Source organism: Panicum virgatum, chromosome 9N (genome assembly GCF_016808335.1).
Source record: "Panicum virgatum strain AP13 chromosome 9N, P.virgatum_v5, whole genome shotgun sequence".
NCBI lineage: Eukaryota > Viridiplantae > Streptophyta > Magnoliopsida > Poales > Poaceae > Panicum > Panicum virgatum.
Genome location: NC_053153.1, coordinates 14,891,608 through 14,918,197, shown reverse-complemented (window position 1 = coordinate 14,918,197; position 26,590 = coordinate 14,891,608). Strand labels below are relative to the sequence as shown.

Genomic DNA, 26,590 nt, shown 5'->3' with positions numbered 1-26,590 from the left:
TCTAAGTTAAACCTTTCTATATTTGATTAAGTTATATACATCTATAAATATTTACAGTATTAAACTAGGTTCACTAGATAGACTAAAATATGTCTCGGTCTATTTTTTCCATAAACTTAGTCAAAATTAGACGAATTTTATTTAGAATAAAGATAAAACAATCTATGATTTATAATAGAGGGAGTGTTAACTAGGGACATATGACTATAGTTTACTTGACCGTGCAGTTACACATGTTATAGGCTAATATATATATAATCGAAATACCCAAAATAATGCTTGTATGAAACATAATTATTTTCTAAGAGAACTTTTTTGGGAAGAATATGTTTACATGCATGGAGCTACGTAGAAATTATTTTCGAACCATAGATGAAATTATCCATCCGTTATCGCACATATGGCTGCTGAGTAATCAGACACAGAGAATCCTTCTAGACTCTACGAGGCCCCAACTATTCATTATAGCATTTTGCACCCACACCAGCCACCACAGAAAAGGCCACTGCACTACTCTCTCTCTCTCTCTCTCTCTCTCTCTCTCTCTCTCTCTCTCTCTCTCTCTAACAAGAAATCAGTAGCTCAATCCTTCCTCTCACCTTTACACCTCTGTGTTTACCAAAAGTCGCTGCCGTAGCTACTAGCTAGCGAACTACTACTATATATCTTCTAATCCTATCTGACCTTTGGTCCTTGATTAGTCCTTGCTTGCTGCTGCTTCTATATATCCTCGTCCAGCTTGCTTCAACTCTCATCCTCCTCCTCCTATCAGCTCCTTCTTCGATTCATTGTTGGGATAACGCAAGGTGATCGTGAGGAATGTCGGCCCAGATCGCGCCGCCGCCGGAGCATGTGTGCTACGTGCACTGCAACTTCTGCAACACAATTCTCGCGGTAACCCCATCTGATCTCTCTCTCTCTTTTCTATCTGCCTTTGTCTTCTCCCAGTTCTTCGCTTGCGGCCTCTGAAGCGCATGCAGATCTACAAGGAGAGATGCGTGAAATGATTTGTTGTGACATTTGCGTCATGATATCGCTAATAATTTCGTTTTTCTCTCTATATTGTGTGCTGTGAAAGTTGACAGAAATTTCTGTATTCCCGGCCCCCCGGCCCCTTCGTTTCATTCATGTCCTTCTTCGATCTTTTCTTTTCCCTGGGTTCACTGGATTTTTCCTTTCCTTTTCAACTCTTCAGTGGTTTGAATTTTTTTAAAAGGGAGCAGCTGGTCTCTTGTACCTTTCAATTGAGTACTTCTTCACCACATGGACATGAGAGAAGGTCGAGGTCAGCAAACATTGAAAATTGAGCTGCTTATCTTGCACCTTTTTTCTGTTCACTTGGGAAGAACATGCATGATTAAATAGCAGCATCGTAGAAGAAAGTAGTAAGAGCAAGGGTGCTAGCTCCACTACATACATATATACTTGTGCTGCTAGCTTCCGTATGGCTTGGCAATTCCATATATGCTCGCAACTTTTCAAAAATTATCGCCTTGCGTGTACTTCTTCTGGGAAATTATTATGGTTAACTGGCCTAGCCTGGTACGGCGTTGGTGGTCTATTGGATCTCGAATATAGAGATTTGGTAGATTTTTTTGCCTGGTGTGTAGTATGTGTTGTAGTCGCGTGCCAAAGTGCTTTGGGCATCTGCACGAAGAAGAAGGTGCAGATGCGTGTACACAGTTTCTCTTGCATATATACCAATCTGGCGATTTGGTTTGAACAAATAATATAGGGAGCAGATTATTTATGCCTTTCCTCATTTGAACTGCAACAAAGAGCATGCAATAACAACCATAAGTGGACAAGTTTAGTGCATAACCAGAGTAACTGGGCATGATTTTTTTAATATGTTCTAATTAAACCAACTTAAGGGACGTTATGCATAATATGCTAAAAGGTGGTAACTAATATATTCTATATTATAAAACTATGGAAGTTGGGTTATTCGACTACTAATTAGCATATATGTTGGCCAAATATTTGTCTGCTGTTGCATTGCTACTTCAAATTTTATTTTGGAACAAAATAAGTTCGAAAGTTTAACTTCAAAGAGTTCTCTAAAGATCAGAGCTATTAATTTGATTAGAGGGGAAGAACGCTAGAGCAGTATCGTATGATGGTAGGATATCGTACTGCAGGTGAGTTTGTCACCAATCTAGAAGATCCAAAGTACCACTTCCTCTGTTTTTACTTATTATTTTTCCATGGGTTTTGTCTGAATCTCTTCTGGTTAGTTCATATATGTTATTTTTCCACAAAACCTCAATGACACTGAATAAAGGAAAGTTACGTACTCCGCTCTTCTAAAAACAATCATACAGAAAAAGAAGTGCACTAGCTAATTGTACAGAATTTAATATATATGCTAGGTTTAATTTTGCTTCAATTTCTTCTTTTTTCTACTCTTGATCTCCGTCCGGTGAAGTATAGTTCAGTACTGTACATAGTTATTTTCTCTCAGCCTTTCTTCATGCATTTTTTTTAGATAATGGAATTTTCATACATGGATGGTGATCACCATTTCTGTATAGACATTAACTAAAGAGTTTATAAGAAAAGGTTGCATCTAGAGAGACGACACAAAGAGATCTCTCATGACTCATCAGCCATATTAAGTTCTTCTTTCTGACTTATTCATTCAAACTTCTCTGTATCTTTTACTACAGGCAAATTATTTAGATCACTGATCGACGGTATATATACCTTGTCTAGCATTTATATAGTCAAGTAAGATCGAATTGGAAATGTTGAGCTTTGTTGAAATGCCTAAGGCGATTTACGATGTTTAACATTATATGTTCCGTTCTCTACACTTCACAGCAACTTCAGTGCCGTTTTGCTTTCTCCAACGTACCAAAGATCGATATATAAAAGAAGATCATGCACTGACCACTTGCGTAATATCAATCACCGATGTGTACGCATACGTGTGCAGTGTCGTTATGTGCTAGCTACAAGATCTTTCGCTAGAAATCTTGCCTTCTCTGAAGTCTGAACTTGCAGTACACATTTCTGCAACTCCAATGCCGTTTCCCTCTGTCCTAGCCAAAGATAAAAAGGAGGTCGATCTATCTTGTTGCCACACATCTGCATGACCCACTTTTGCATGCATCCATTTCAGCATGCCCGTGCCAAAGTGGTTTCTGCATTGAATTGTCACTGTCTGTTGCATCTTTCCCTCCAAACTCTGCCCAAGTATTCTTTTGGTATTTTGTGTATATGTCAGAGGATAGAGCATGCATGGAGCAGGGAAAAGATTATATAGCAGCGTACTAATGGATGAGTTCTCTAAAAATCACACATATATAACAACATATATAGCTGCATGATGCTTTCAGCTAGGAGTACTTTTGTGATTTTGTTTTTGTGTGTGGGCAAAATATGAACTGTGATAGATTATTTGAGTTTACTCCCCTCATGGGAGCACACACAATCATTTGTAGGGCAACACTCACTTGTTTATTATAGCTTACTCTGACCTCGTGGGAGCACACACAATCATTTGTAGGGCAACACTCACTTGTTTATTATAGCTTACTCTGACCTCGTGGGAATTTGTGCACAACACGCAACCAAACGGGGCCCAAACAAAGCAGGCTGTTGTTTCTTCAGCTTGGGTGGCAGTGATGCCAGGGGGAAATTGAAAATAAAATGAAAAGGAAAAGGGAACCAGTGCACAGACATTGGAAAAGGGTGCCCATGCCAGTTGTGGTCTGATCGGCAGGCCCCTGATAAAAGTCATGAAGCAACAGTTTCGCAGTCAGGCAGCTGGGTAGTGGTAACAGAAAAAAGAAAAGAGAGAGAGAAACGAGAAGCCCAAGGGGGGTGTTTAGTTCCCAAAAAAATTTTACAGTACCCATCACATCGAATTTTCGGACACGTGCATGAAACATTAAATGCACTTGAAAAAAAATAACTAATTACACAGTTTAACTTATTAGAACAAGATGAATCTTTTAAGGCTAATTAATCCATAATTGGACATTAATTATCATATAACAACGAAATGTGCTACAGTACCCAAACTCAAACTTTTTCACCAACTAAACACCCCCCGAATAGCAAAGCTATATATAGCTTTGCGCATCATATATGCATCTGGAGAATGCTTTTGGTCATGCCTAGCTCACACTCCTCGTTCTTGTAAATCTGTAAATTTCTGCATTGAAATTTAATTAGCAGGTTTTTACTTCCACAATGATGTTTTTCTGTTCTGAAAATACTTCCTTCATTCTCCTTGTTTTCTTGTTCTGCGCATCTTTTTCGTTTATAGTCAACTGTAGACCAATGTTACTAAATTTATTTAATAAAACCTAATGCTAGTCTTTCGTTATGATCAACCTGCAGGTCAGTGTCCCGAGCAATAGCATGCTGAACATTGTGACAGTCCGTTGTGGGCATTGCACTAGCCTGCTGTCAGTGAACTTGAGAGGACTGATCCCATCACTTCCTGTCCAGAATCACTCACAGGTTGACATGAACAGACACATTAATTTGTTCAAGATCAGTGTGCATGCAATATGAAGACAACCCAACACACTTCTAATAGAGCAGCTATAATTAAACCCTTTTGTGACATCAAAGTTGTAAATCATGCATGCCAACATATCTGCAAAAGTTTACAGGCCAGGATGCCATATTTCTAATGTCTTAGTAATCCTAATCTGTACTGTTGACTGGTGTCTCATCATTCTGCACTATTTTTACTAGCTACCAAAAAGAGCCTAGATATATCTTAGACGGTAAGTTCTTGAAAGACAGCATTGTACGTGTAGAGATGCCAAACATCATCTAGGTTGCCCTACCTACGTGTATAGGCAGCTGGTAGCAGATAAAAGCCAAAATGTGCATGCATGGGTCATGTCATTTGCAATACTTTACACAGTAGAGACAAACTAAAGTGTTCGGTACTGCATGTTTTCTTACAGGAAAGAGTTTTAAAGCTTACACGCATGCTTCGAACCAGATACGTGTCAGTTTAATTTCCTATACCCAGTGAATTTGGATCGACTATTAAAGTGTGTTTATAACACAGCATCACTAGCTGTTTTGTAATGTATGTTGCTACATATATATTAGAGATCGAAGTACACTATATATATGCAGTCTTCGCTTGAAAAGGAGTTCTCACGTACATTAACATGATTGTTTCAGTTGGTGCAGGAGAATTTCAAGGTTCACAATATCAGCTTTACTGAAAACTACTCTGAGTATGCACCTACGTCTTCAAAATACCGGATGCCAATGATGTTCTCAACAAAAGGAGATCAGGATCATATGCTGCATGTGCGCGGTAAGATTGATGATATGCATGCTTTTTGGATAACTTAAATATGGAATCCAATTGTTTATCGATATGTGGCCATAATAAACTGTTTTGGAGATTGCTTCCCTCAACAAATATTTGTTCGAAAATCGGTTGAATTCTATGCACGCTACACTTGAGTGAATGCATGTTTTAGGGGAATCTTCCCTTTCATTTACGACAAAACATGAAATGTACAAAAATAAATGAGTCTGTGTTGAGTACTGTAGAACCAATAAAATTCAAGCTTATACCCATGTGATTTTTGGGGACATGGTACAGCTAATTATTAGTAAGTAATTTTCAAATAGTACATTCCACTTCAGTATAATTATGCCTTGTTATTTCAAACAAAAATGGAACTAAACTTGAAATTCAAAGTGATGATTCATAAAGTAATTATTATTGTGGAAATTGGAAAAGAATTAATTTGGCCAATAATAAAGTACCAAACAACTTGGAACCTAAAATGATCATTCCTAAAATAAATGTTGATTTGGAAATTTGGAAATAAAAAGTCCAAGTTAGTTAATGATCAAACATCTCATAGAGAAATACTTATTATGTGGTCAATAAAAATGACCTATTTGAATCGCACAAAAACACGCATTACGTGTGCGATGTTTAGTTAACAAAAGAATGAACATGTATGCATATTTTTTCTGAGATTGTATGAATGTATATCTTAATTTTGACACAATGAAAAATAAATGGTCATATCAGCAGCTTGATGCTCATCTTGTTCTACGAAGTGGCCATACTTATTAATTTTCTGCTCTGTTACTATTCTCACAACTTCACTAGGCGAACATTATTGTTGCAAGTAAAAGTACCTTTCAGTTACATCTAGTTCAGTAACCATGATGAAGTGTGATTACAACTAGTGTATGTATGTAAATGATAGTGCTATTAGGAAAACCACCAGGCTTCCTGTGATAAATAATGGAACAAACAGTATGTGTACCAATAATTTTCTTAGAAAAGAAAAGCTGGTTGATAAATATCCAAAATGCAGATGCTCTTCTATTTCTTGAATGTCAATATAATGTCAAATAAAGGTTGTACTGGGTTTAAACTTGAGGTCATCCTTGCTTGGTGTGAGATATTCATGCAAGGATTTCAAGTGTTATTTAAACTCTCATGAGCTAGGAGTGTTTTTTTTTAGCTCAACCATGTCCTTGCAGATTGTGGTTATATTGTGTCCCTGATGTAGAGATTTTGTGAAGATAATTTCAACTTAATACCCATTTCAATTGGAAAGGATATGATTGGCACAAAAGGAATAAATGACATATGTGGTACATCTGACTTCAAATCGTTGCCTTTTCGCACATCAAAAGTTTTTATATTCTTGCACATATTTTTATTTTGTAAAATCATGTATATATATATATATATATATATATATATATATATATATATATATTTCTATAAAAGTTATAATATAATTAACTTCATATCTATGTCCTTTCGGTGTAAACAATAGCTCCAGAGAAGAGGCAACGTGTTCCATCAGCATACAATAGATTTATTAAGTGAGTATAATCAACCTAATTTTAAGTTTCTTATTCTGTTGCAACAACGTGGCTTATCCTTTTAGGATCAAACAATAAACTTTCATAAACATGTATGATATGGTACATGAATTTATTTAGGGAAGAGATACGGAGGATTAAAGCAAGCAACCCCGCCATAAGTCACAGAGAAGCATTCAGCACTGCAGCAAAGAATGTAAGTACATGATTTGCAGAAAGCACAATTGTATGTATATCATATAATTTATTCATATTCGATGTATGTATAATAATTAACCTATAAAAATATACTAGAGAGAAAACGTGTTGAATGAAAATAAGGTATTGGATTTTATTATGATCATCTCCAAAACAGAAGACCAAGTCCGAGGGCAAACATGTTACTTTTCTCCAGTCAATCTCATTTGTTTTGAAAACGTTTCAAATATTTTGTGAATAATGATTTTGCCTTGATAATAAGAAGTATGGATGTCATAATATATACTATGTGTATAATGTACTTTTGAAATAATGATTTGGTGAATAATATATATTTTTGTGTCTATAACTCCTTGATACTTGCATACGTTATTTTCATTAACTAAAGTTATATGGTATAACATATTTACATAATTTTATTTTTTAATCCAACCTTTTATCCTAAATAAGGCATGGCTGGACATGGTACAGTCAATACTATGATAATTTATGTTTTCATAAATAATTTTTTCATTAAATGAGGCAAATTGTTGGTCAAAGACTAAAAGTATTGAACCCTAAAATATGTAGGTGCCTTGTCTATTTGTAATGAAGATAGTATTAATTAAGGTAAAGAAGTAAATATATGAATTTGATTAAAACAACATATATATGGATGGCTCCAGCTAATTATACATATGCCTATATTGTTATTTTTTTCATTTCAGTGGGCACATTTTCCAAACATACATTTTGGCCTAGGGACCCATGAGAGCAGCAAGAAGCTCGATGAGGCCATTGGTGCGGCAGGTGGTCCCCAGAAAGTCCAAGATCTATACTAGAGACCTGCAGCCCCCATCTTGATTCCATTTGTAAGTAATTTTAGAAAAGAAAACTATCATAATTCCAAATACGTTTGTGAGTGGCATACATATATAGGTAAGTGTATCATTGAGAAGTAAGAAATTAAGACATATATATATGTACGAGAACATAATGCTACCGGCTCTATCACGAGCACTGAATAAGTACCTCATCATGTTGTTATTTAATACTGGATTGAAAAGTGTTGTGCGAATGAAAATGTTATATTTGCTCCGATTAGGAGTCATAATCCCCATAAGGAGTCTTGGCTTTGTTGTTTCATTATTTAATTTGATATCTTCTGCTTCCTTTTTGTTGTTCTGACATAACATTGGTGTATTTCATGCCATTAGGATAACATTTGACCAATTATTTTTGAAATATTTAGTATTATATTTTAATACTTTTATTGTTATTTTGAAATAATTTAATTAATGTTTAGTATATACTTATTGTTGGTGTATTTAGTTTGACAAAACGAGCACTTGTGTGACTGAGTATTATAAAAATAAGATTTGTATTTCATATGGAAGAGTAGCGAACTTGAGTTGGGTGGTGATGCGTGATTATTTTTGTAACTCAGACACTTACAATGCACGCACACTCACCTTTATAAACACACATACACAAACCTTTTCATGTGAGGAATATTAGTACTACCCTCTTTATTTACTGTGTGTGTTGTCCATCATGCATACTAACAAAAAGAAGTATGGGTTCTACCTTGTAAGTCAAAATCCAAGATCTTATTCCTCTTGCGCCGGGGGGGGGGGGGGGGGGGGCGGCGGCTTTACATTTTTGGTGTTGGACTCTGCAGAATTTAAATGTGGTACTTATTTGTCAGGTGGCATCGTTCAATGTTGGACATGCTCGTTCCTCTCTTGTAGTACCACCGAAGGAACTAGCTAAAATATTTAGTTTTTGCATGGGAGAGAGAAAGAGGATGAAAACTCAATTCTGCCGTACCAGCCTACCAGGTGGGGGTTACGTACGAGAGGGAGCATAGGGAACATGGTACAGTACCTCTCGCGGGTGCATTGAACTCTCGCGACCGACCAGGGCCCTGGTGTCGGACACCTGCAACTACCACCCCCGGCCCGCCCCCTGCCCTGGTGCGGTCCGTGCCGGGCCGGGTAATTCCCTCCCTCGATCAACTAATAGAATATTTGATCACATTATGAAAGAATATGTGATAAAAAAAATAGTGTATTTATATGATTTTACATTAATAGATTAAATATTAAAAGTATTGCATATAGTAGATATGACATGGACATTTTTTGTACTCCCTCCGTCCCAAAAAACAAATCATTTTAGGATTCAAATGTTGTCCCTAAAAACATCTCATCTTACTCTATTTAGTTTGTACATGCGCATGTAAGAATCATTTAATGCCAAACATGGCGCAAGTAAGGTTATTTTACCACTTTTTTAATCTATACTCAAATTTCTAAAATGATTTATTTTTTGGGACAGAGGGAGTAGTTAATAAGAGAACATGAATAAATTGCATGGAATGAGAATTGCAAGTTAGTGGGATATTTACTTGGGAATAAGAGGTTGGTTTGCACCTAATATGTTCCCATGATGTGGACACCTTGCATGAAGAGAGAAATACATAGTGGGTTCCATCTATTTTTTTCTCGAATACGCAGGAGAGCTGCGTATTTTTGTATTAATAGGTAGGAAAAGGTGTGCTGTTACAACGCGCAATGTCAAGACACGCACAGCAATAGTTGTGTAGCCACAATTACAGAAATAGCTAGTTGCAAAATTCAAAATATTATAGGATATATAGATTCCATTGGGGGATCAAGTATTATAAAAAGATCTATAAGATTTACAAACAGATCCCTAGTGTTACAACTAAGTTCCTAGACATTATGAACAAACTCTTAAACCCTTGTTTCTGATCTCTTTTGGATCCTTCGCCTTAGCAAACCTAAGGCGCACCCCAACTTCATCCAGACTGCCACCACGTACTGTCTCAGTCCAGTCCCAGGCCAGTAGACGTCCGGTCTTAGTTTCTCGTCAAGTAACCTGCTCGGAGAAGAGGAGCCCAAATGCACTTTCTGGGCATCAATTTTTAGCAAAGGCCCATGAATTCCCTGCGCGGACGACATCAGGCCCGAAGGCCCAAGCGGAAATACTCGACGAATACAACGCAGGTCGACATGAGCATTTTTAGCAAGTCCAAGAACTTAACGCCTCTTCTCTTGCATTTTTTTCTCAATCGCGTCGTTTTCGATGTATACACTTTAATTAATTACACACGGTGGCATCGTAGAAGGGAATTATTTTCCCTTCCAAAGAACCAAACAAAAAAAAAATGGAGAAACGAAGAACGTAGCGTCGTCCAAGTTCCAACAGACGATTCAAGTTTCCTCTACTTTTTCCTCGGTCTTCTCTTCTTCCCGCGGAAAACGGAGGAAACCCGACCAAGCACGCGCGGGCAGGAGCGCGCGCCTACGCGTCGCCTGCTTCTCCGATCAACTGTCCTCTTCGCCGAGGCTCGACGGGCTCCTCCAGAAGCCGGTGCCGTAGAACCTTGCCCACACCTCCTTCTCCAGCTCCCCCGTCTCCTCCAGCGCGGGCTTCACGGGCAGCGCCACCGCCTCGGCGGCGCTGGCGTCTACCTCGATGATGCCGCCGTCGTCCACGAGGAGCTCGTAGATCTCCGTCGCCTGCCCCGCGGAGGCCGAGCGCCGCCGGCCCTTGCGCACGCGGGCGGCCCTGCGGCACAGCGCCGCGGGCGCGCGCACCGTGGCGAGCACCACGACCTCCACCATGACGCAGGGGAAGCAGCAGCACACGGCGGCGCACCCCGCCGCGGTGCCGCCCGCCACCTCGCTGCAGCTGCGGTGCTCCCGGATGTTGAGGTCGCTGTCGCAGCGCTTGGGCGGGCGCCGCACCTGGCGGCGCGGTGGGAACGCCGCGGACCGCCGCAGCTGCTGCTGCCCGCCGTCCTGCCGCTCCCGGACCTGCACCGGCCCCCGCGGGCGGTGGCACGGGGCATCCTGGGCCCTCGCCGCCGCCACGGCCAGGGAGGTCGTCGGGGACGACGCATCGGCGCGGCGGTGGTGGTGGGGCCTGGTGGACTTGACGGCCGCCATGGCGAGCTCTGCTGGGCCCCAACCCCGCGCGGCGCCCGCCCAAGATGGATGGGAGGCCGCAGGAGGAAGCGCGTGGGAGGAACAGAGTGGGCGGCTTAAATTGGCTGAGGGGGCTCGGCGCTCTCCGCGGCGGCGAAACCGGCAGGCCGCTCCCCATTTTTAGCCGGCGATTAACGATGGAAACGCCCGGCCACCGTGCGTGCGCAGCATCATCCGTAGCAAGATGATGCTAGTGCTATTAATAATCTATCCCAAACAGGTCCGACCCCCAGTTGCCTAGTAAACAGCAGGCAGGAATATAGACTGACTACTAAACAGCAGACTGCTGTTTGGACTCATCAGGCAGTGTTGTTGGTATTTTTTTTCATCTTCTTGGTATTTTTTTCATCAGAAGATGAAGCAGTTTGGTACTGAGCTGTCAACGCATGATGTCAACGCAACTCGCTGTCTGCACAGCGCTGGTGATTCCAGAGTCAATTCATTTGGTATGATCCCATGCATCTAAAAGATTGTTCCGCAACTTGATGCATAATAAAAACTGCAGAAACGCCAGAAATCTGTAGAACATATATTCACTTTTCGTGTAAAGCTCAATAATTTTTTTTTGTTTTTTTACCAAGTATCGATGTTCATGAGTGTTCCAAGCCAATTTAAGAAGAATGGCTAAACTGAAGCTATGTCTTGCAAATTGCTGCCTAAGAGCATCTTCAAGAGTTTCTTATATTTTTCTCCCCAAACTTGTTGTTTGCCAACTCCCTAAATAGTTATAGAAATGAAAAAAGTGTCCATCTCCAACAATTCTTTTATTTTTTTCTTCCCAATAATTAAAAATTGTGAACCCTCATTACCTCTGCTCACCACGACCGCTTATTCCCAGCGCCAGCGTTGCCGGCGAGGAAGCACATGCCCTGCTAGTTCTCGACGCCTGTGGCTGCTCCCACGCAAGCCATGCCGCCGCCTCTCCGCGCAGGCCGCGCCGCCGTCGCTCCCTGCGAGGCCGTGCCGCGGCCGCTTCCCACGCTTGCCGCCCCGCCGGCTGCCACTGCTCCCGTGCAGGCCGCACCACTGCTCCTCGTGCCAGCTACCCTGAGCACCCCGCTGCCGCAGCAGCTGCCTTGCCCGCTGGCCCGCCCCTACTGGTCTGCGCGGCGCTGGTCTGCGTGCCACCGCCGGCTCCACCATCCTCGATCTGTCATCCTCTCCCGCCCATAGAGAGAGCAAGACTCCAACCACGGCTTGGTCTGCTGCCAAATCAGCAACCTACGCTATCGCTTGGACTGAGCCAGAGCCGAGGCACCTCGAGCAGGCGGACCCAGGAAGCTGCTGGCCATGGCGACACGCGGCCGGCGCGCAGCGACCCTCACCTTCCGCCGGAGGAGGCGGCGCGCGTGGAGGCCGGCCAAGACGCCGCGCAGCGACCCGTCAGAGGACGGCGGCGCGGAGGCCGGCGCCGGGGACCACGACCTGCCGGAGCTCCGCAAGCTGCGCAACCTCGAGGACAGAGAGAACACCCGTGCGGAGTTTCAGATTGGGAGGTCGGGAGCGTGGGTATATGCGCACAAAGCAGATCAATTTGCCATTTGCTAGTTGATGGGGAAGTTGGATAGAAAATTATCGGAGAGTGTTTTTATTTTTTTAAAAAAAATTTAAAGATGGGGAAGAGAAATAAGAAATTCTTGGAGATGCTCTAAGTTACAGGGGCGTTTAATATTATTACTGACCTTTTTGTGTAACACATGCAACTGAAATTCTTCGAGCAAATTCAGTAACTTCTTACATTTTCTTTTCTTGAAAGTAAACAACTTCTTGCATTTGAACATCACAGGGAGGTTCAGAAATCTGTAGAGCACAATTTGAGTTCAGGGTGTACATGTTTAGGCCTCGTTTGGTTTTTTCAGTTTAAGTCATAAGTCCCGTCGCATCACATGTTTAAACACCAATTAGAATTACTAAATATAGAATTATTACAAAATTAATTTCATAAGTCACGACTTAATCACAAAACGAATCTATTAAGCCTAATTAGTCCATTTGATCACTAATTACTACACTAATAATCATACATTAATTATATTTAATAGATCCATCTAGAATTCTAGCTAATTGAAACTTATGCAATTAGTTTTATATTTAATACATCCGCACATTTGATGTGACAGCTACTTACAAATCAAACAAGGCCTAAACCAAAAGCATCTATATTCAGGTGTCTGAATCCAATGTTCATATTGCCAGATTAGCTTGGTAGCAATCTGGTAGTACTAGATGCACAAGAGATCAGCATGTACATGTTTCGTCGATTCGACTGTACCAAAATTCTTGCCAAAAACGGATTCAGCAATGCAGTCTCGAGTAGTCAAATTACGGACACTCAAGTCTCGAGTAGTCAAGTCACAAGCAAGGAACTGCAGAAACCTTGAGCAACTCCGTCTTGGGCAATGTCGATGACACCTCTTCTCTCCTCCCCAGTTCCAGCGCGTCGACCTTGGCAAACCATGGATGATCGAGCGCAGCAGCCGCCGTGAGGCGCTTGTCAGGGTTGCAGGTGAGAAGGCCGTTCAGGACCTCGAATCCTTTCTGGGATAGCACTGCCTCGGGGAACAGCTCGCGCAAGTGGTTGCGATGATGCACGTCCAGTAACGGCAGCCACTCGATGGCGAACGGCGTGGACGAGAACCACGGCCACGTCCTCTCGTCCGGGTAGCCCAGCACATCGAAGATCTCGCGGAGCTGTCCTTCCTCGTCCCGGCCGTCCCCGAACAGCACGTTCCCGTTGATGAGATGCGCCATGACGCAGCCGAGGGACCAGGTGTCGACGCGCTCGTCGTAGTCGGGCTTCTCCAGCAGCAGCTCGGGCGCCATGTACCACAGCGAGCCGGCGTCCGGCTCGTACGGCGGCTCCTCGGACAAGGACATGGCCAGCCCGAAGTCGCAGATCTTCACGACCTTCCCATCCTCGCTGACGAGGATGTTCTCGGGCTTCATGTCCCGGTGGACGATGCACTGATCATGCATCTTCCTGGCGCCCTTCAGCACCTGCCACATGACGGCGCGCACCGTGGCCTCCGGGAGCGGCAGGCGGCCGCGCCGCCGCTGGTCGCGCACGAACCTGTCGATGCTTGGCCCGCCGACGCACTCCATGACGAGGCGGAGCTCCGCGGTGGCTGGGTCGCGGACGACGCCGAGGAAGTCGACGATGAACGGGTGGGCGGCGCAGGCCTCGTGGAAGCGCGCCTCCTGCAGCAGCTCCTCGCTGCTGTCGCCGCGGCCGTCGGGGTCGATGAGGCGCTTGATGGCGACGGTCTCGCCGGTGACGCGGTGGCGCGCCTTGACGACGGCGCCGAAGCCGCCCTCGCCGAGGCTGCCGGTCTCCTCGTACTCCTCGGTGCTGCCGAAGGCCTCGACGCGACTCCTCTTGCGGGTCGCCGCCCCTGCGGCGGTGGCGCCGCCCGGACCACGCGTTCCCGCGGCTGGCGCGGCGCAGCGGGCTGGAGAACTGGCAGATCCCGCGGTCTCCGTGGCCGGTGAAGGGCGCGGGAGCGGGGGCGCGTCGGGGTCGTGGAAGGCGGAGCCCGCAGCCGCAGGGCGCTGGCGCTCCATCCCCATTGCTTGTAGATTGGATCGGCGGAAGGGGGATTGCGGGATGTCTTGGGCGGCCAAGGACGGAGGGGTGGAGATTTTATTGCTTGGCGGCAACGAAATCTCGAGAAACGCGGTTGAACCGTAACGAACCGGCTCCAATTTCTCTCCTGCTCTGCTTGATCAGTTCGCGTGAGGCGCACGAACTTGACACTAGGCCTGGGCCTTGTTTGGATCCAGGGGCTAAAAATTAGCACCCCTCCTTTTAGTCCATTTTAGCTCTTAAGGATCCAATATTTGGAGCTAAAGTAAATTAGCATACCCAAAAAGATTAGCACCTTCAAGTGGTGTTTATTGGACTAATTCACCCACCCAATACACCTAATGGTTGGAATATATGTAGTCCTCAAATTAGCACATCAATCTAAACAGTTCTAGGAGCTAAATTTTAGAGGGCTAATTCATGGACTAAATTTTAGTCCTCCAATTAGTTCAAAAGCTAAAGATCCAAACAAGGCCCTAGTCCTATTACAAGGAGGTAACCTATCAATAATAGTTTGGATACGCTTCAAAAGGAAATTTTAGTTGTCGGGTACCACGATTAGGAACACCCTAATCGGGGTACTAAGATCGCTTCAAAAACGCAAACACATGATAAGGCAACTGGGCCCACCGAGGCCCACGGCCTCCTTCCAATCCGGAAGAAAGGAAAGGACTCAAAGAAGCCCAACACACGGCCCACTGACATGGAGTGGCCCATCCACGCTCCCCTCGAACCCGCGGGACGATCTCCGCCTCGCTCGAGGGTCCCCGTCGAGACCTCTCGACTGCGCCCCGCATCTCCGCCTCGCTCGAGGGTAGCGAACCTACCCTCGAGCAGGTAACTCATCTCCGCTTTGCTCGAGGCCACCCCTCGGCGTAAGGGACAAACAGCCCTGCAGCTCACCCGCCCGTCGTACGGAGGCCTTAAGTGCCAACCACTCCTCCACAGTGCTCAGGACAGACGGTGTCAGACCGCCATTTCCCACGGTGGCTGTGACCGGAGTCCCATCCGCCAACTCCGGTCACTGCTCCGCCATCCCGGGCGCTGTGGCAGCACTGCAGGACCTGTGACGCGGGGCGAGGCACGCTCGGCACAGTTTCGTATTATTCTGCCAACTCCGGCCGTCCGGACTCTACATCACCACACGTATGGCCCCGGGCCCACCTCCTGCTCGGGAGGAGGTCCGGTGTCGCCACGAACCCCTCGGAGAGGGACACCCATCACTCGCAACCAGGAGCTCGGACCTCCCCCCTCGAGGGGTCCGAGACCTCCACATGTTTTCCGGACCTCCTGGTGTGCACATCAGCACCCCGTCCAGGGGGTCCGGGACCGCCGCGTACCCTGCCGCCGCTGGAGTACGCAAGACCCTAACCCGCAGGGCCCACGGAACGCCACATCTGAAGAACTGTACGCCCTACAGCGACGACCACTCCACCTGCAGGGGTTGGCGGGACGCCGGCACAATCTCCGCGAGACCTAGGACGATGGCCAGGACGATCGTCACGCCCAACGCCATGCCCCATAGTGTACTTTCTACAGTGTTTGACCACTGCACCCCCGCGATTCTGGGGAAGACGGCGACTTCCGTGTTCTCCTACGCATGTACCCCGTCCCTCCTTGTGTCTATAAAAGGAGGAGGCGGGCACCCCTTAAAAAGGGTCGGTCAACTCTCTAGACACCTACCTCTCAGGACACACGCACTTACTCCTAGCTCCGACATCGTCATTTGCCACGCTCAAACCCCTCTTCTAGCAGAGACCGGGGAGCTTCCCTCCCTCTCTCGCCTCGCTTGTATCCCCTACTACAAGCACTCCGGGTGCAAGATAACAGTGCTCTCGCACACCTCTTTGCTGGACGTACGGCCCCGTGGCCGGAACCAGGATAAACCCGTGCGTTACTGTGTTGCCTCTTGCATCATCATCTGGGACGAGGAAACACGCGGCATTTACTAGTTGGGATCCGGACCCCCGGGTCGGGACACCGACATTAGTGAACAGAGATCTAACTATTACCAACATGTCATTTTCAGCCAAATGGCATTGAACATGGATGTTGGGACAAGTGCTCTCAAGTCACCTGAGTTTTTTCTACACTTGCATGTAGCACCCTCTCATCAGTATACTAGTATAGGAACATGTCAAAAATTTTGAACTCTATCCTCGTTCTACTCAGGCCATAGTGTTTGCAAATACTCATACTTCTAGAGTTCTAGTGCTTTTTTAACATAATGATCATTAGTTGAAATCTATCATCATGTTGTGCATTATGACACACGTTGCCATCATACATGTGCACGAGGTCTTTTGGTCCTAGAATAGAATCTAGCTGGTCCGCGAGACCAACATTTATGTGTTAGAGCCTATTTGGATACATTAGTATGGTGACCGAAACGTTTCGCTAGACTCAGTCACACCCCTTTTAGATAGAGGGACTAAAGGGAAACAAAAGAAGAGAGAGAGGAGATAGAGAGATGAGAAAGATAGAGCCAGGGACGTGGTTTAAGGGAGAGAGATCACTTTGGTCATTATTAGCAGCCTCCACCTGACTAAGGCCTTCTCCAATGACCAGCCACTTCGTCGACTTAATCAATATTTTAATCGGTAAATAGTATCTAACAGTTTTTGCCAGTGCTGCATGTATATCGTCTAGCGCAAAGTATTTTCTCCTCACAGGCACGCGCCCCCGAGCACTTGCTGTTACTGTGCCGGCACCCTCTCTCCTCCACGTTGCTGGCGACGTCGCCCCTCCCGCTGGAGGAGGTCTAATGGACTAAAGAATTTTTAGTCCCTTTTAGTCAACCGTGTTTGGAAAATAGGTGACTATAAGTAACTAAAAGAGGGGTGAATAGTTTTAGTCACCCACATCCAACATAGAGTTTTACTTGATTGTAGCTTTTCAAAATCCAGAGATGTTTTGCGGCTGCCCATGTTGATAATACTCGTATGCTTGCAGAAAATCAGAGGAGTAACAATAAAAAAAATGAAAGCCCAAGCGAAATTTATGCACGGCAGACGGCTTCTATGCATAATGCAATTCGTATCACAAAGTAGTCCGGACCGTGTGCCGTTCAGTTTCGCCCTTCGTCAGTTTAGGTCCAACGCTTGGTTTCGGTCTATGTTTGACATCAAGACGACACGAGTGGCGGCCGGTCGTGCACAGACAGCACGGCGAAATGTTCGTGTGCTCCCAGCCCATCGGGTGCTCGATCCCGTGCACCCGAGCAAGATAATACGTATTACTTGTAGTTGTAGTCTCCAGACAACACGATCGCTGGAGTCGAGTCTAACGGCATCATACAATCTCTCGCCGCACGGCCTGTCTGTGCACCTGACTACTCCTAGTCTTATACTGCTATACACATACCGTACGTGCGTGCGAGCGAGCTAGAGCCAACGAGGCCCGGCTCGGTTGGAAAGGTTGCAAATGCAAGGCGGGAGGCCACGCCGCCGCCGCCCGGCGAAGTGGCAAGAGGCAGCCCGGCCGGCCGGCGGCACCGCGAGATCCTCCTGGCGTCCTGCAGATCATCCGAGGGCGGCGCCATCAGAGTCTCGCCCGGAACCGCGAGAATCTAGCTAGCGGGGCGGGAGCGCCACGCCAGTCTGGTGTCTGGTCTGGGGACCACGCCGCGTAACAGACCGAACCGAACCCCACCTGCCTGCGCGCGTGAGCGTCCCTGCCAGCTCGGCTCCGCCCGTGCGGCCGTGCCCGGCCGAGTCCCCCCGCGCGGCGTACGTGCTGATCAAGCCGCGGGACGAAACAAAAGTACAAGTAAGAAATCAAGCGGAGTACTATTGACTGATTTTTACAGTGAAATTGATTCGAGGTCAAAACGAGCAAGACTCTGGTGGGCTGGTGGCTAACCATGGTTGGGGCGTGTAAAAAATGGGAGCGAGCGTAGATTAAAGTCCTCTTCGGATCCCTAGCTCAGTGGGCTAAACTTTAGTCTGAAGTTTAGACTTATCCTAACCAAAGTTCAGTCTGTTAGTTCATAGAACCTATTAATTGGGACGACTAAAGTTTGTTTTCATCCAATTGTGTGTTTCAAATAGTTTCCCATCCAAAACTTAGTCTATTAGTTTACTCACCTAATAATTATCTTTAGTCCTAGATTATCCAAATAGGACCACCTAAGCAACATAGCGGTAACTACCACGCTGTGATTGCGGTAAAAAAAAATGGTGGTGATACCCCCAGGCGCGCGGCCGGGCCGGCCAGCAACTTGTTTCACCGGAAAGAGGCATGCTGCGTGCCGCGTGCCGCGTGCCGCGTGCGGCCGAGATGCGAGCATGTCAACGCAGCAGTGCCAGTGCTGGCGTGCTGCTACCACATTTATGTCTCTCTTCGCCTCATCATCACGCTCGGCCCACCTCCCTCCCTCCCTCCCTCCGCGCGTGTGGCGCCCGGCGCGCCATCGCCAGATGTTACGTTCCGCGGCGGCCCTTCGCGCGCTCCCGGCTCTCGCCGACAGCGCGGGCCCACGAGCCCCCGCCCGCGCGCCCTCCCTCTCCCGTCGCACGCAGCGCCGTCACGGCGGCCGCGACGCTGCCCCGCATCCGCTTGACAGGCGCACAGCACCAGGCGTCGCGCGATCGACCCGGCCTCACTGCCAGACGGGTGGGTCCTCGAGCTGCCGCGGCCCACGTGTCATCCACTTTCAAAGCTTGCGGCAGAGCCGGCCCTGCCGTTCCGCCAGGCTTGCCTGCTGCGGCAGAGCCCGGCAACTGTCCTAGATTTTCCCCTCTGCGGCTGCAACGGCGTCACACGCGCTGCCGGGCCTGCTTCACGGCCACACCACCCTCCCGGCCTCGCCCACTCCCCTCTCTCTCTCTCTCTAGAAAGGATTCTCCTCCACGCCACTATTTAACCCAGGGACGAGGCGTGGTGACCGGCGAGGTGAGACCGGGGGGAGGAAGCCGAGCGCCGATCCACCACTACTAAACCCTAGCCCCACCTCCCGATCTCTACCACGCCTCAATCCCAAAGCCCCAGCCACGAACTAGCTCGCCTCCCCAAAGCTCCCACCTTTTGGGATCGATCCCCTCGCCGATCGATCCGAATAAGCACTAGTTTCCGAAGATTTCAGCACCCAATTTGATTTAATTCCTCTCCTCGTATCTAATCCCTCGCCACATTTCGGCCTAATTTGCTTAGTTCGGATCCCGTAGTACTAATAGGCAGCAGCGAGCGCAAGGGGTTGGTTAATTAAGCATCACCACCTGCAGAAACAGCAAGGAAAATACTGCAGGTGAGTGGCCTCATCACGCACGCATGCATGCATGTGTTCCGCCTTCTGCGATCTCTTTTAGCGGCGCGTTTCTGTGCTGTGTGTCTGCGTGTTGATCTGATCTCAGCGATCTTCGTTTTGGTCTGGGCCATCTTCTCCATCTTTTTCGTTTCCATCTCGGGGCGCGCGAGTTGGTTGCGCTGGTTGATGCGAACCCATGGGGATTCCTTTTGCCGTTTTTCTGCTACCTGATCGTCTCTTGGGTGGTGGTTGTGTTCGGTTTGGTTTTTGCCCGACAGAGGCTGCAGGCAGGAGGCGGCCGCGCAGGCGGACCACTTCGTACCGCGCTGTGCGATTGCCTAGCACTGCCAAAAAGCTTGGTGGTTTCGATCGCAAGCAGCGAGTTTTTCCTTTCCGATCTCTTCCCTGTCGCTGCTTTCTGAGGCCGCCGCGCTTGCTTTTGATCCGTGCGGGTGCGGGTGCGGCTAGCAGCAGCAGAAGCGGATGCAGCCTGCAGGTTCGGACTAGCCAGCCAGCATCACACGCGATGCTGCTACACGAGTCTCTCTCTCTCTCTCTCCGAACTCAGTTTGGCAACTCGTTGATTCTGCCTGCCTTTTTTTGTGCTGTCGCAAACCTAGCGTCTTCGAATTATTTTTCGAATTTATCTCTAGATCCCACCAGTTTGATAGGAAAAAGGTAGAATGCAGTGCTTGAGTGTTAGTTCATTTAATTTTCTGTGCGAGTTACTGCGTTTAATTTTGTTCGGTTTCGCAAAATTCTTCTGATCAGTTCGTTCAAAACAAATTCTTCTGATCACGATCAAATACAAGGTTTCAGGTCCGCCATGATCAGCTAGTTCTGGGATACTTGCTTCTCTTACTTACTGGTGCTTCTAAATTTTAACTATCGTGTGTGCTGATTTGATCGATGGGTTGGTTTGGCTTTTGCTTTTGCAGGAGACGGAGCTCTGACGGCCGGGGATGCAGAAGGACGCTGAGACGGTGCAGGCGGCTCCTGGGCTCGCGGCCCATCTGCAGAACTCTCCTGTACGTCCGGCCTGTACGGTCGCTTTTGTCAGTCCGATTGCTTTTGGCCTTTTGCCAGTCCGATTGCTTTTTGCCTGCCTTCTGTTGATCTGTTTTGTCTTTCCACTGATCTACTGATAGGATGTTGTGCGTTTCTGTGTGCTGCTTTAGCTTGTTTTTTGGGTGATTTGGCCGGATGTCTAATTGAGATGCGGTTGATATACGTTTTGATGCACTTGCAAGGTACGCGGTAGATAGTACGGTGTTAACGTGTCATCGTCAGTTGTAGCTTTCTGAATCCTCAACTGCAGAGTTGCTGGTTAACCAGTTTGGTAGGGTGATCTTGTTCATTTAAGAGAGGTGCATGCATGCTCCAGGTTGCCAAAATAAGTGCTCAACCAGCAAGATTCTCCATGAGCCTTTTTTAAATCTTCTGAGCTTATTTATTGAAACAGGTTTAATGTATGATGTATTACTTCGTAGGACTGCGTGGTATTTTTGTGAGGGAGTTAAAAATTCTGTTGATTTATACTATGGAACACCTACTAGTTTGTTTAGTTGTGCCCGTGCACTTTGTAGCTGATGAGGAAACATGGTTACTAAAACTAAAAGAAAATCGTGCAGTTAAAGTACGTTACAAAGTGCCAAAGGAAACACCAGGGATGTGTTGGGCTTATATATTAGTATTACCCCTCGTTCCAAATTGTAAGTTGTTTCGAAAATTACAATGCATATTCTCTGATCTTGTCAGTAGTTACTTTCATGGTTATCTTAACGGATTAGAGTTATATATACTGGTTGGCTTGATTCCAGTCATGCAATTAGCACGATTTTATAATAATCATTTACCTGAATAAACTACCAGATAGTTGCACAATTTGCCACTGTGTCAGTAATTCACTTGTCAGCACATAAACATTTCAAGTTTAGTTTGATAATTCTCTAGATACGTACATTCTTTTTTTTTGGTGTGTGTATATAGATATATAACTGGACCAACAAACCTTTGCATGTCAAAAAGTAGACTCAATTTGTCAGGTTGACATATGGAAAGAGGGGGGAAAGTTCCTTTCTGTGTCTACTTTTTATTTCTGGTGGTCTGCTGTAGTGTTAAAGATGTTGATTATTGCTGTCACTCCCAAAGCCTATTTCGGTTTTCCATTTTTTTATGAAAAGTTTTTCCATTTTCTCCCCCAAGAATCATACACGTCTCACATGTTGTATATATGACCATGCATTGCACATCACAAGAAGCCACAGGTCAGCAAGTACTACTTCAAGAAGAAGACCAGTAGCCACAGTAGCAGAAATGGCAAGGATGGTGCCAACCACGACTCCAGGATCCAACCCGGGTCGCCCTTGAGCAGACAGAGCCTGACCTTCTACGATACCCCCACCTACCACGCTGGTGAGCACGGCCGGGGACATATGGTGCATGTGCCACTGCACACTCAGCTCACCCATTGTTTTTCAGGGTACACTCACCTGACACTTTTGTGAATTGATCTGGTTTGATCAGGAGCCTTCTACGAGATCGACCACGACAAGTTGCCCCCTAAATCCCCAATCCATCTGAAATCCATACGGGTGGTAAAGGTGAGAATTTTTTTTCTGGGATTCAGCTGCTGCTCTCGATTTCTTGATCTGTTAGTTTGGCATGTTTGATTTGGTTTTGTTTCTGATCACCTGATGTCTGTGCGTGTAGGTGAGCGAGTGCACGAGCCTGGACGTTACGGTGGAATTCCCGTCCCTCGAGGCGCTGCGAAGCTTCTTCTCCTCCTACCCGGCGCTTGCCACTGGGCCGGAGCTCGACGAGCGCTTCGTCATGAGCAGCAACCATGCCGCGCGCATCTTGCGCCGCCGGGTGACCGAGGAGGAGCTCGAGGGCGAGCTGCACCACGATAGCTTCTGGCTCCTCAAGCCCTGCCTCTACGACTTCGCCGCGTGCCAGCAGGAGGCGCCGCTTCCACCGCCGCCCGCGCCACCGGCGGCCGACTCCTGCCTGCTCACCACCTTGAAGTGCGATGGCGCCGGGTGGGGCATGAGGCGCCGTGTCAGGTACATTGGCCGGCATCGTGATGAAGCTCCCAAGGAGGCTGGCCTTGATGGTTCCGAGTCAGAGTTCAGCATCAGAGAGGAGCAGCAGCGTCCAGCAACCGGGGAAGTTACGAGGAGCGAAAGAAACTGTAAGAGGAAACGGGAGGAAGAAGGAAGCAGCAAGGAGAAGCACAGAGATGAGGGCAAGACGAATCGCAAGGTTCACGGCGGCAGCAAAAAAAGTTCAAAGAAGGCGAAGAAGCGCACCGTGGAGTCCAAGGACGGCGACCCTCGGCACGGCAAGGACCGATGGTCAGCTGAGCGCTACGCCGCAGCAGAGAGGAGCCTGCTCGACATCATGCGCTCCCGCGGTGCTCGTTCCGGCGCGCCGGTGATGCGGCACGTGCTGAGGGAGGAAGCCCGTAAGCACATCGGCGACACCGGCCTCCTTGACCACTTGCTCAAGCACATGGCCGGCCGGGTGCCAGAAGGCAGCGCTCACAGATTCCGTCGCCGTCACAACGCCGATGGTGCCATGGAGTACTGGCTGGAGCCGGCCGAGCTTGCTGAGGTGCGGCGACAGGCCGGTGTGTCTGATCCATACTGGTTGCCGCCACCCGGATGGAAGCCAGGTGACGACGTCTCCCTCGTTGCCGGCGACCTAATTGTCAAGAGGCAGGTTGAAGAGCTCACCGAGGAGGTCAATGGCGTAAAAAGGTCTCTCCTTTTCTACTCCTTTTCTCTCTGTCTGCATTCTATATTTTTGTTGCGACACCACTGTTGTTTAAGTTCTTACAGAGCGTGGGATTTCGTCCCCGTTTTATGCCAAGTTTAACTTTGTGGTCGTGTGTGAAGGCAAATGGAGCAGCTAGTGGGCAAGGATGTGAACTTTGATGCAAAAAGAGCTTACGGTTCATTGAAGGTATGCAAAAGATCAGTTCGGGTATCCTCTCAAGTCAATCCTTACTTGTATTGTTGTCCCCTTTTTCTTTTGAAAAAAAGATGCCATTTTGCTGTTTCTTCTGATTTAGTAAGAACTGAGCAGGATACTTTAATTGCATCAATGTGCAAGTTTCTGTATATATGGATATGCATTTTCGTCCTCATCTGAAAAAGGGAACATATGCATTTACAGCTTTGCCAAGTTTCTGTATGTTTGGTTGTGCAAGCTGACTTCGCATGGATAGCATTTTCGTCTATTAATTGGAGTTTTCTTTTCTTTTTTCTTTTTTGAAATGCTAGATTGCTAGTCTTGGTTCAGATTCTGATGTTTCTATATGGTTGTTATCAACTACTTTTCCAGTCTCTGAAGCCAGGATGTACTGATATCCATGATCTGAACAGCATGAAAACTTGAAACTGCATTTTCTCTCTCTTTTTACTCCCGCACTTGTTCCATTGAGGAACTAACAAAAACTTGTTTTCGCATGCCCATTTTGAATGCACTGATGTAAGTTATTCAATTTGTTTGTCAGGAGAAGTACCAGAGTGTTGTGAGGGCTAACGAAAAGCTAGAGAAGCAGGTGTTCTCTTTGAAGGTAAGTACGTGCATGCAGCAAACTTTCTTTGCTTGAAAAAGAAATCTGGCAGTTAATTTCAAACAAATTAAACTGAGACACCATGACTGCTAATTGCCTTTAGTGATCCCCATTTTTGAACCTGTTTCGGACTTTCAATAGACGCCTGGAATACTTCATGGATGGCTGGATGCAGTGACTTTGCTAGCTTTGCTTGCTGCATTTACAGAAACGATCTTGCTTTTTATTCCAGGATATCTGCGATAATGTTGTTCAGATGAATGATGAGCTGAAGAAGGAGGTGTTATCTTTCAAGGTACATTCATGCATTCAGCCATGACATTATCTTCTTCATGTATTGCACTGTTATTTCTAATTAAGCCTGGATACTTTTTAGGTCCAGTTCTCTGCACATTCTGCTCTGTTAGCTCTGTGGCGCTCTTAAATACAGTTACTGACTCACTTTGTCTAATTTAAGGACAAGTACGAGCATATAGCTGACAAGAATGATAAGTTAGAGGCCCAGATTACCTATCTCTCCAGCTCCTTCCTTTCTTTCAAGGTACCTTCTTTGTACGGCAGTGTACTCTGTTTGTTGATTGTGCTAAGCCTGTGCAAATATAAATTTGCCATTATCCTTATCCTGTTATCCATGACTACCATGAGTGCCAACTGGATGGTGCAGGATCACTTTGTGATGGCGCTGAAGACGGAAGCTGCTCATCAGCTGGGATTGGCTCCCAGCGATGAGGATCAAGAAGCTGCTCCCCGCACAGCAGCAGTGTACCTCGCTTCCGGTGACCAGATGACCCCGCGGGCCGACGGCACCGTCATCCAAGGCGTCCCGGACAGGTCGGCGAGGAAGAGCAGCTTCCGCGTCTGCAAGCCACAGGCCACGTTCCTCTGGCCCAGCATGGCGTCCGGCACGACCATCAGCGGGGGCGTCAGCAGCAGCTGCCCGGCCGCCGCCACGCCAGGCCCGGGGATCCCTCGCGGCACCAGCTGCCCCAGTGGCGCCGGGCCGGGGCTCCCGCGGTCGTCGCGAGCCCCGGCAGTTGAGGTGGAGGCGGCGTCGGCGTGGGCGGGCCGGGACGAGCACCTGATGCTCGGCGCCCTCTTCTCCACGCCGCCCTCTGCGTCGTCCACCAACGCCGCCGCCGCAGCGGCCAAGCTGCAGCTGTCCCTGCCCAGCCCGAGGTCGCCCCTGCAGCCGCAAAAGCTGTTCGGCACTGCTGCCGCCGCCGCTGCCGGGTTTAGTCCTCAAAAGCTGCTGCATTTCTCCGGCCTGACTCGACTTCATGTGGTGAGCCCACTTGCTTGCACTGCTTCCTCTGGTTCTTACTTCTTAGTCTGCATTCTGCATTCTGCATTCTGCATTATCATTCTCTGACAGATGGTTTGTTCTTGCTGTTCGATTGTTGCCTGTAAGCACTGGTAGTTAACAGATCAAGGCACCCGCAATCTGATCCATGTTCAATTGATTATTGCCTGTGCAGGACACCTCGCCCTCGTCGCCGGGGGCCTGCGGCGCCAGCCTGCTGGAGGGGAAGAGAGCCCTGTTCAATGCAGATGCCGGCGGGATCAGTGTGGTGGGCACCGAACTGGCCCTGGCTACTCCCTCCTACTGCTGAGCTGCTCCTACCTCAACTCCATCTCCTCCCTAGTCCTCCACATCCGCAAACAGTCTTCGGCTTTTACTCGGCCTCTGTGCACAGATAACGAAGAGGCAGCACGCAACATAGATACAGAAAAAAAAAAGCAAAAAAGGAAGAAGAAGAAGAATAGGAACTCGCTTGAGGATTTTTTTGCTGCGTAGTTTGCAGTTCGTAGCCACTTGAGGTTTGGCCAGTCCCTAGTTAATTTTTGTGTCGTCGAAGGTTCTATTCTGGTGGCTTGCTAGTACTCGCATTGGATTATTCCCTTTAGCATATCAGTTGCGTATAGTCAGTCGTCTGCCCTGTCTTTGGTGCATGACACGTTTGGAGTAGAATGTGTCAATTTTACTGGCTCCATAGGGCACATGTTATAGAATTATATGTAGACTACCCGGTTACTCTTGTGTGGCATCCATGCCTCGTTGAAGAACCACATATCTGTTTGGTAATTTAGTGTTGCACACACACACACAAACACACACACACAGATATATATATATATATATATAT

At 47.0% G+C, this 26,590-nt stretch overlaps 4 protein-coding genes across 9 annotated transcripts; 2 read left to right on the top strand and 2 right to left on the bottom strand.

Annotated features, from left to right (window-relative positions):
• The first annotated feature begins 538 nt into the window (after positions 1 to 538).
• On the top strand, positions 539 to 26,590 carry LOC120693431 (protein YABBY 2-like). Of its 3 annotated transcripts, XR_005682985.1 has the most exons (7): positions 542 to 894; positions 4,351 to 4,473; positions 5,158 to 5,296; positions 6,795 to 6,843; positions 6,964 to 7,039; positions 7,749 to 8,003; positions 26,569 to 26,590. XR_005682985.1 is itself a non-coding variant. In XM_039976859.1 (6 exons), exons 1-6 carry the CDS (start codon positions 820 to 822, stop codon positions 7,860 to 7,862), a joined length of 567 nt encoding a protein of 188 aa, XP_039832793.1. In that variant the 5' UTR covers positions 539 to 819; the 3' UTR covers positions 7,863 to 8,104. The 3 variants fall into 3 exon arrangements, 2 of the variants coding, with proteins under 2 accessions (XP_039832793.1, XP_039832792.1); XM_039976859.1 differs by lacking the exon at positions 26,569 to 26,590 and having other exon boundaries at positions 539 to 894; positions 5,167 to 5,296; positions 7,749 to 8,104; XM_039976858.1 differs by lacking the exon at positions 26,569 to 26,590 and having other exon boundaries at positions 7,749 to 8,130.
• LOC120693430 lies at positions 10,097 to 11,048 on the bottom strand. The gene has a single exon (XM_039976856.1). It carries the CDS (start codon positions 10,995 to 10,997, stop codon positions 10,374 to 10,376), a length of 624 nt encoding a protein of 207 aa, XP_039832790.1. The 5' UTR covers positions 10,998 to 11,048; the 3' UTR covers positions 10,097 to 10,373.
• Positions 13,180 to 14,755, bottom strand: LOC120693429 (putative cyclin-dependent kinase F-2). Its single transcript, XM_039976855.1, has one exon. The coding sequence runs from the start codon at positions 14,601 to 14,603 to the stop codon at positions 13,389 to 13,391; it is 1,215 nt and encodes a 404-aa protein (XP_039832789.1). The 5' UTR covers positions 14,604 to 14,755; the 3' UTR covers positions 13,180 to 13,388.
• LOC120693427 (protein AMEIOTIC 1-like) lies at positions 19,443 to 26,529 on the top strand. Of its 4 annotated transcripts, none has more exons than XM_039976853.1 (11): positions 19,443 to 19,864; positions 20,803 to 20,892; positions 22,132 to 22,279; positions 22,391 to 22,467; positions 22,577 to 23,625; positions 23,764 to 23,830; positions 24,384 to 24,446; positions 24,679 to 24,741; positions 24,904 to 24,987; positions 25,111 to 25,728; positions 25,922 to 26,529. In XM_039976853.1, exons 2-11 carry the CDS (start codon positions 20,827 to 20,829, stop codon positions 26,054 to 26,056), a joined length of 2,370 nt encoding a protein of 789 aa, XP_039832787.1. In that variant the 5' UTR covers positions 19,443 to 19,864; positions 20,803 to 20,826; the 3' UTR covers positions 26,057 to 26,529. The 4 variants fall into 4 exon arrangements, with proteins under 4 accessions (XP_039832787.1, XP_039832786.1, XP_039832785.1 ...); XM_039976852.1 differs by having other exon boundaries at positions 22,126 to 22,279; XM_039976851.1 differs by having other exon boundaries at positions 22,123 to 22,279.

Bases quoted from the DNA above. Each gene is read 5' to 3' on its own strand.
- LOC120693431 (XM_039976858.1), top strand. From the start codon at position 820: ATGTCGGCCCAGATCGCGCCGCCGCCGGAGCATGTGTGCTACGTGCAC. The intron at 895-4,350 runs GTAACCCCATCT...ATCAACCTGCAG, and splicing joins TCTGCAACACAATTCTCGCG to GTCAGTGTCCCGAGCAATAG. The intron at 5,297-6,794 runs GTAAGATTGATG...TGTAAACAATAG, and splicing joins TCATATGCTGCATGTGCGCG to CTCCAGAGAAGAGGCAACGT.
- LOC120693430 (XM_039976856.1), bottom strand. From the start codon at position 10,997: ATGGCGGCCGTCAAGTCCACCAGGCCCCACCACCACCGCCGCGCCGAT.
- LOC120693429 (XM_039976855.1), bottom strand. From the start codon at position 14,603: ATGGGGATGGAGCGCCAGCGCCCTGCGGCTGCGGGCTCCGCCTTCCAC.
- LOC120693427 (XM_039976851.1), top strand. From the start codon at position 20,827: ATGCAGAAGGACGCTGAGACGGTGCAGGCGGCTCCTGGGCTCGCGGCC. The intron at 22,280-22,390 runs GTGAGCACGGCC...TGGTTTGATCAG, and splicing joins TACCCCCACCTACCACGCTG to GAGCCTTCTACGAGATCGAC. The intron at 23,831-24,383 runs GTATGCAAAAGA...TTTGTTTGTCAG, and splicing joins GAGCTTACGGTTCATTGAAG to GAGAAGTACCAGAGTGTTGT.